Genomic DNA, 9,420 nt, shown 5'->3' with positions numbered 1-9,420 from the left:
CCCAGTGATCCATTCACCTATATAGCCATGGGATATACAAAGTAAATAGCGACCACGTGCGTTGTTTATCGCCTCTCAGAATTGCTCAGGTAATTAACTTTTGCAGATAAACAATCCAGTTCACAAAGTTCCCCAACTTCAAGTTATTTCTTCCACATGCAATTTAAAAATCCCAAATGATTAATTTTTAAGTGGGTAAATACTACCACGCATCAATGTTTATAAACATGATCTGGAATTACGAAAACACTTAATGAATGAATAAATTCTAAAGCACGCCAGCATATATTAACACTCTTTTAAGGATTATGATCATTCGAGCGACATCAAATTCCCTACAAACATGTCTGCTTACAGCAGCGTCTACTGTGCGATACCGATTATGTTACAAGCCTTTATGAATCACTATCTTCTAGAGACGATCGCAGGTCAGACTGTGACATATTCTGCTACAGTGTTAGTCGATAAGTTTAGTAGTTATGGGTTCACCGGAAATATCCACTGGAATAAGAAAGACAATTGGGGAATATCACCTGTCTCGAAACAAACTTAAGCCTGAGTTTTGACTTAAATTCGAGTTTTTACTCAAATTTGTGAAAATACATTTCCCAGAATGTACTGAAATTGATATTAAACTCAACAATAGTAGACAGTTTGAGTTTTGTGAATATATTGCTTACGGTGTTTGGACATTTTCTGTTTTAAAAATGTATTTGAGTTAAAAATAAATCAGTTTCAAATTGTCAAACTCAGTTTGGAATTTGAGCAAAAACTTAAGTTTCTTTCGAGAAATCGGAGCCTGATATTCATTGTAACAAAGTCAGATGGATCACTTTTACATGGTGTTTGATGCAGGGGGCACAAAACCTGTTCGACGTTCTTGACTTGTAAAACATCTCTACCATCTCAAGTTAATGGGAATTATGGTTAAGGTGGCTTGGAGTGAATGAGTGTTTCTTATAGAATTGTCATTGTTAAAGATAGTGATGTGCTTTACGTTTGGTTAAGAAGATTGGTACTCTATGTGTAGAACAGAGGGTGTTTAGAGTTTGACAGGTATAAAATTATTCAGAATTTATTTACGGATGAATACTCTTTCGAACACTGCCATTTTACGATGTGTTAACTACAGAGCTCACAGGCAGCTATGAATACGGATGACCAAGCAAAACTTGACGTTTACACAAGTTAGTAAAGAAACATATATCCTGCAGTGTGACCAGAACAGTGTCCAGGTATGAACACGTGTCCAAAGAACTACGTCCCAACATAACTATGTCAGCTGGTCACATGTTGTCTAGCTATAATATGTTCATGTTGTCAGCAAATCACTATTCAGACAACTATCACCTGGGTTCAGGGAATGCTGACAAATAATATACACAGAAACGCTGTAGTTGTTGTTATTTACAGGACTCTCCAGTAATTATGAAGTGAATGCGTACTTTTGGACCAAGGTCATCACGTACTCTTTGCAATGGACATGTTGATTGAGATATATAATTTAAGCCACCGGTATCACTGATAAGATAAGAACACCAACCTCTGACAGCTGTTTTGGTCTTTGTCAACCTTCGGATGTCTAGTTCATCACCCTGACTCTCCCCATAGACGTCAAAATGGTTTCTCTTGTTATGTATGCATCTTGCCATGCATTGGTCCGCCTAGCTGGCTGACCTTACTCTTTAAAGTTCGAGCTGCTCTTTATGACGTTAGTATGCAGGTTTCAACACAAGAGTCGAATGACAATGCAATATTTACGGACGGTAACCGAATTCTTCTCCTTCAAGGACAGGTAATTTCGTGATCCTAGAAGACGTTATCATATAGAATGTCTCAATGCAAGCGACAAAAACTTTCCATATTGGTAAGAAATCTCTGCTGAAGTCCGTTGTACAGTTGTGATTACAAAATTAGCATTTATTATTTTCAGCAGTGTTACAGCTGTACGATGTTGTTCCCTGTGTTGTAACAATACGATATGATGGCATGTGTGTGTATGATCCACTATCCCAGATAACCCACCGCCCTATCGTTGTCAACTGAGACATATCATATATACGACAAAATGTTATGGATGTCAACTTCTTCTTTATTGTTTTCACAACGTTTCTGGGTTATTCCTTGCCCCTTCGTCAGGTGGATGCTAACTAACAGTTAAACAGGATATATATACTCGTAATGTACATGAAGCCAGAGAGGTGATTTAAGCATGTATATACAATGGAAACATAACAGATGAAAAAAGGGGATTAAAATATACAAAAGCTGGTATGGTGTTGTTACAATGGATTAATCAGGAGAAGCCAATGTATTGATAGGTGTACAATGGTTGGGGGAATGATAGACTAACAATTACAAAAGCTAAGATGGTAAGGGTGGGATAATGCTGTAACGGTGGATAGCTGATGATTGGTGAAGCCTCGTGTCTAATTGATTTCCCAGGCATTGGGTAGGTAAACCCCTTGGTCTTTGTTCATCTGTGGGGCTTATCTCTTGATGTAGATAGCTTCTGAGAGTTTGCGTCGTCGCCAATCATGGGCGTTCGACGCTATGATTGTAGTTGCTTGCCAGTCAATGGAGTGTGACGGATTGTTGACAATATGTTCAGAAACGGCTGACTTTAGATCTGATTTTTCTACTGAGGTTCTGTGCTCTTTCAGCTTGATGTCTATGGGGCGAGATGTCTCTCCTCCATAGCTACTCCTCCACAGTCACTCATAAGCTTGTAGATGCAGCCCTGGGCTTGTGAGTGGTCTTGGTTGGTGTACTTCTGCCACTGGCCTTCAGAATGGTCTTGAGTGTTTTGTCAGACTTGAAGGTCACATCTACTGTGGCAGTAGGTATGTAGGAGAGACATCTCGCCCCATAGACATCAGGCTGAAAGAGCACAGAACCTCAGTAGAAAATACTTTGAGATGCACAATTGAATAGGCATGGATATCTGACGGGACGAAAGGTCGAGATTCGCAAAGAGACGTCTCTCCAGTGTGGGTCATCTCCAGAGACGGATACATACACATGATGGACGACCATCACTGACACGTCTTCTCTTCACATCCTTTGAAGGCTCAAAGTCATCCAGAGGGTGAGATGAGGAAATGACTGGGAACAGCAATACACCAACACGCATGTCATTTACTGACGTGGTCATAGTTATCACCCGAATCAATTCGTTTATTTTGAGCATTTTTAGGTCTCACAACGGAATCGGTGTTTCCTCTTCGTTGAGCGGTGTTCAGATCCACTCATCCTACCTCACACATAAATGAAATTGGCTGAGCGTTCTTCCATTATTGTTAATGCACCCCGTGTACAAGCGTGCTGCATTACAATACACCCCGCTGGCAATAGCAACTCATTCGGTACTTCGTGGTAGTTACTATTTTTTTTATCTCGAATAACATTAAATGACGCATGTTATTTTGCGAATGGAAATCTGTTGAAGGGAGATAACTCTAAATCTGTTTTTTATGTGTCGCCCATTGGCTACGAAAACGTTTGACTCTCTATCCAATAAATAAATTGTGAACGTTCAAATACAGTCCCTGTGAATATTTAAAGGAGAATTACATCGTGGCGAGTTTACTAGGACAATGCCAACGGGAAAAATACAGCAAGATGCAAGATTCGAATTCACACACGTTGGCTGAAGTGTACGATCTGATACCCATGCTTGAAACAGTTGAAAATTAACGTTGATGTGTTCAGTAAGATATATACGTTGTTCACTGGTCCCTCGGGGACCGTGGGTTGAGGTACCCTCGATGTTTGTTTATGTTCACCTCACCTCGTGCCCCCTCGTGACCAGTAAACAACTTATGATATTCTTTTAACATGTGAAAACTCCCAAATATTCTTTAAATGTGTGGAAAGCATATTAGCTGCGAAGCGGACGTAAAAGCACCTCATGTTTCCACATGCGTTCATTCTGTAAGCTATGCTGCAGGTATGTCCGCAGAGTTGCATTCCGGTTTCGGGAAGCCTATATCACTGCCATGGTGTTGTAATTGTATTTTTAATGGCTCCTTTAATTATATGTAATTACGCATATCATCCTGGTACCGAACATCCGTGAGATGTGCTGATCGCAATCTTTGCGCATTAACTGAGATGCGGAATTCAGGGCTGCGTTACTCTTATATGAGTACTTTGATATAGATGAAGAGACAGATAGCTGAGTCACTGTCCCGACGGACTACTTTCGGACCTACAATGTGTATGTGCAAGTATTTCTTCGTGTAGTAGGATTCAAAGGATTACAAGTGTTTACGTTTAACTGTTATTTCTGTGTGACATAACACTGTTCACATAATATATAAGGGATATATTCCACCGTGTCGAGAGAATACTTCATGCGAGGATCAATAGGAAATGATTGGTTCAAACAAAGTTCACACCTTGTTAAAATACATTGCTAGAACAGCATTTCAAAGGGCTTTGTAACAAGATAATGCTTTACATTTTTAGGACGGAGCTGTAGCTTTTACACCGTTGTCATAAGAGGTCCTTATGTTCACTAAAAAGCGAGTAAATGTTTGTCAACACTGTTGAGCAGCATGAGGACATTATCGCTAGAAGGCTGGATTAGCGACCCGTGCCCACCAATTCGCCAGTGTAACCAATGGCAACAATATGAAACACAAACATATGAAACACCGAAATCATGAATGCACTGCAGGCTCCTATGCATGTACAGAAAAAAAAATTGTAAATCAAAACACACGAATGCAATTACACTCAGTCTGACATCAGTGAACTAATAATTGTCCCTGGAACGTATCTTGGGAAAATTCGAGTTTGTGGTGTTTGGAGAAAAGATAAGATATATGTAATAAGATAATTATTTAATCATCCAGGAGGAAAGTCGTTTTGTATCTAAACGGTCTCAAAATGAATGCCTCAAAATACACACAATCGTTGCATGCACAAAATGAATGCTGATGATAATTAAACACAAGGGTAAAAGTTTAAAATAGTCGTTATCGCATGCATGATGTTTATTTCAAAACATTTCTTTCATTAATAACACGAATACTGAATGATATGAGGGACTGTAGAAATTAGGCTAGTAACAGCGGCGTCATCTGCGAATTTGACAGTAAACACGTCATGTAATGACAAGTAACTGTCACTGGCATACAAAATGAAGAATAAGGGTGAAAGAATACAGCCTCGTGGAACTCCAGTAGAGGCTGGCATATGTGCATGCGTATAAACATCCTACAATTAAGTCATTATATTAACTGTTACATTGCTGACATAACGTTAAACACACACAAATTTGGGAGTACAAAACAATTTAAGTAATTTGCTAAAGGATTCAGTATTATGTACTGAAGGATGATCATGCAAATCTTCCCTTGAATTGTTACAATTAAATGGTCCATTCTGACACTAAATTTAAGTTTAGAAGAACAGGCAGCGCAAAAGTGCAGTCAAAAGGAAGACTTGGGCTACAAATTTAAGTTTAGAAGAACAGGCAGCGCAGAAGTGCAGTCAAAGGGAAGACTTGGGCTACAAATTTAAGTTTAGAAGAACAGGCAGCGCAAAAGTGTAGTCAAAAGGAAGACTTGGGCTACAAATTTAATGTTAGAAGAACAGGCAGCGTAGAAGTGCAGTCAAAAGGAAGACTTGGGCTACTAATTTAAGTTTAGAAGAACAGGCAGCGTAGAAGTGCAGTCAAAAGGAAGACTTGGGCTACAAATTTAGGTTTAAAAGAACAGGCAGCGCAAAAGTGCAGTCAAAAGGAAGACTTGGACTACAAATTTAAGTTTAGAAGAACAGGCAGCGCAGAAATGTAGTCAAAGGGAAGACTTGGACTACAAATTTAAGTTTAAAAGAACAGGCAGCGCAGAAGTGCAGTCAAAGGGAAGACTTGGGCTACAAATTTAAGTTTAGAAGAACAGGCAGCGCAAAAGTGCAGTCAAAAGGAAGACTTGGACTACAAATTTAAGTTTAGACGATCAGGCAGCGCAAAGGTGCAGTCAAAAGGAAGACTTGGGCTACAAATTTAAGTTTAGAAGAACAGGCAGCGTAGAAGTGCAGTCAAAAGGAAGACTTGGGCTACAAATTTAAGTTCAGAAGAACAGGCAGCGCAGAAGTGCAGTCAAAGGGAAGACTTGGGCTACAAATTTAAGTTTAGAAGAACAGGCAGCGCAAAAGTGTAGTCAAAAGGAAGACTTGGGCTACAAATTTAATGTTAGAAGAACAGGCAGCGTAGAAGTGCAGTCAAAAGGAAGACTTGGGCTACTAATTTAAGTTTAGAAGAACAGGCAGCGTAGAAGTGCAGTCAAAAGGAAGACTTGGGCTACAAATTTAGGTTTAAAAGAACAGGCAGCGCAAAAGTGCAGTCAAAAGGAAGACTTGGACTACAAATTTAAGTTTAGAAGAACAGGCAGCGCAGAAATGTAGTCAAAGGGAAGACTTGGACTACAAATTTAAGTTTAAAAGAACAGGCAGCGCAGAAGTGCAGTCAAAGGGAAGACTTGGGCTACAAATTTAAGTTTAGAAGAACAGGCAGCGCAAAAGTGCAGTCAAAAGGAAGACTTGGACTACAAATTTAAGTTTAGACGATCAGGCAGCGCAAAGGTGCAGTCAAAAGGAAGACTTGGGCTACAAATTTAAGTTTAGAAGAACAGGCAGCGTAGAAGTGCAGTCAAAAGGAAGACTTGGGCTACAAATTTAAGTTCAGAAGAACAGGCAGCGTAGAAGTTCAGTCAAAAGGAAGACTTGGGCTACAAATTAAAGTTCAGAAGAACAGGCAGCGAAGAAGTGCAGACAAAGGGAAGACTTGGGCTACAAATTTAAGTTTAGACGAACAGGCAGCGCAAAGGTGCAGTCAAAAGGAAGACTTGGGCTACAAATTTAAGTTTAGAAGAACAGGCAGCGCAAAAGTGCAGTCAAAAGGAAGACTTGGACTACAAAATTAAGTTTAAAAGAACAGGCAGCGAAGAAGTTCAGTCAAAGGGAAGACTTGGGCTACAAATTTAAGTTTAGAAGAACAGGCAGCGCAAAAGTGCAGTCAAAAGGAAGACTTGGGCTACAAATTTAAGTTCAGAAGAACAGGCAGCACAATAGTGCAGTCAAAAGGAAGACTTGGGCTACAAATTTAAGTTTAGAAGAGCAGGCAGCATAGAAGTGCAGTCAAAAGGAAGACTTGGGCTACAAACCCAGCGTTTACAGTTGACAGAGATATGCTGGAAGGAGTCAACACCAGCAGTGGAAGCAGGATTATATAAAACATTTTGTGCTCTACCGGATATATGTTGACAAGCACATTTAAAGTATTTATTGAATCTTCCTTTGGGTTTGCACGTCATATTCGGTAACATTTTCTGATTTATAATGATTAACATTTTGACATTCAGACTTGAATGCACTGGCTAGAAATAGCATGTCCGTCATAGATATCTACATGACCACCTGTGTTGACCTCTAGAATATATCAGTTGTTTAGTGTTTGTGTTTTGATATTGGATAAACCATTCGCTCAGTCAGCTGCTAAGGGTAACAAATATTTACGTACCTCAAAGGACCATGGTCCCTGATGTACTCGTGTGTAAAGCTTGAAATATCCTCTTACATCACAAGTTGACGGTGTGTTTTATTGGCATGTGCTTGGTCATTTGTCATTTGGGTGTTTGGCTTTCTTTGGCAATGGACATAGAGAGAATGCATGGCACATAGACACGAAAATGAAAGTCCCGTTGGTGATATTTCTTCTGCCTCTTGCCTTGATGTGCTTTGGAGGTACGTACTAGTTTTAGACTTGGACTGGTGTCTTAGAGGCAGTGCCTCTGAAAGACTGACAGGACTATGTGTAACATCGTTTTCAATTGCGTTTCATTACACCATGGATATAACACAAAATATTTGACGTTCACAACTTCAGTGAAACCCATGTATGCTCTGCTAACACCTAAAAATGATTAGAGCGGATGAAGACGCATGAGAATACACTAGCCTGTTTCTTAAGCTATTTTCATGTGGTTTTGATAAACGTATCGCCATGTCATCTATATATCTAAACCTGAAAGATCGACATGTGTTGGGACCTTTCTCATAGAGCATCATCATCAGCTCCACAGGGATTGGCAGATAATATGCCGATATGTCTGCAGATCATTTATCTCAGTGATAATGTATATCTAATTCGACACATATTGTCTGATATTGTAACGTATGTATAGACCTGTTTACTGGTCACTGACGTGAAGTTGTTTGCAAAGATAAATGGTTGCAGTAGAAACATTCAACGTGTAATGTTGTATGTAAGTTATGACGAAACTGCGAATTTTCCATTATATTATCTGTGCTAGTGCCAATACTGGAGGCGTTTTGTCACGTCTCTTCGTACTTTGCTATTTCATGTTTCATAATTGAAATGGAATCATGGTTATGTTACAACGCAGTAAACTAAACTGATATTTTATTTTATTTTTCGAAGCACGAAACAATATAGGCATGGAATTCATCATCGGGTTCCTTGACAATGAAGAGACAGGGGCATCTTTGGATTTGGAAATATTCGTCACCACAATCTCCAACAGTCCAGCGAACGTCACAGTGACGGCTCCAGCCTACATTCCAACTCTTAACCTTGAGACCGTCGTCACCAGGGGAACCGTTTCTAAACTGACCTTGCCCTCTGTGCTACGTGGTGCGGGGTCAGCCTCAGAAATGAAAGGAATTTTGATTGAGTCCACGGAAGAAATAACGGTTTACGGTGTCAACAAGGAAACGTACTCTACAGATGCCTTTGTAGCGGTGCCAACAGAGGCTTTGGGTACATCTTACTATATACTGACGTACAGAACCAACCCGGAAATGATGTTCGTGGGGACAGAGGACAGTACAGACATCCACATCATATTGCCGTCTCCGTCGCAACCAATCAGCATCGTCTTTGGCGGCGTGACCTACATTGGTGGAGATGTGCTAAAGCTTCGTATCGGTCGCTTCGAAACGGTACATCTTTATCAGGAACAGACAAATGTGGATTTCACCGGGACACTTATCCAGGCTAATAAACCTATCGCTGTGTTCTCTGGAAACAGGAAAATTCCGGTTCCGATTCTCGGCGGAAGTGCGGACCACGTGGTGGAGCAGATGACACCGATCAATACGTGGGGCAAGGAGTTTGTCTTTATCAGCACTCCAGACAGAACCACAGGGGACCTGGTACGAATAATGGCAGCGGAAGCATCAACGACAGTGGCCATCAGTGGCGTGGGTAGCATCAACATCGCTAATGCCGGTAATTGTCATTAATGTTGTTGCTTAGGAATATGAGAGAGATCAGGGTGGGGAAGTGGGACGGATGGATGGATGGACAGATGGATGGACGGACGGACGGATGAATGGTGAGATGGATAGATAGTGTATTGAGGGGGCAATGGATGGGAATGATGGATGCAA

The 9,420-nt window shown here is 40.4% G+C and overlaps 1 protein-coding gene across 1 annotated transcript; it reads left to right on the top strand.

Annotated features, from left to right (window-relative positions):
- Nucleotides 1–7,697: 7,697 nt before the first annotated feature.
- LOC137267778 (IgGFc-binding protein-like) lies at nt 7,698–9,273 on the top strand. Its single transcript, XM_067802223.1, has 2 exons — nt 7,698–7,752; nt 8,450–9,273. Exons 1-2 carry the CDS (start codon nt 7,698–7,700, stop codon nt 9,271–9,273), a joined length of 879 nt encoding a protein of 292 aa, XP_067658324.1.
- Nucleotides 9,274–9,420: the final 147 nt, after the last annotated feature.

This window comes from Haliotis asinina, chromosome 16 (assembly GCF_037392515.1).
Source record: "Haliotis asinina isolate JCU_RB_2024 chromosome 16, JCU_Hal_asi_v2, whole genome shotgun sequence".
NCBI lineage: Eukaryota > Metazoa > Mollusca > Gastropoda > Lepetellida > Haliotidae > Haliotis > Haliotis asinina.
The sequence above is the reverse complement of the archived record's forward strand: the minus strand, read 5'-3'. Positions and strand labels throughout refer to the sequence as shown.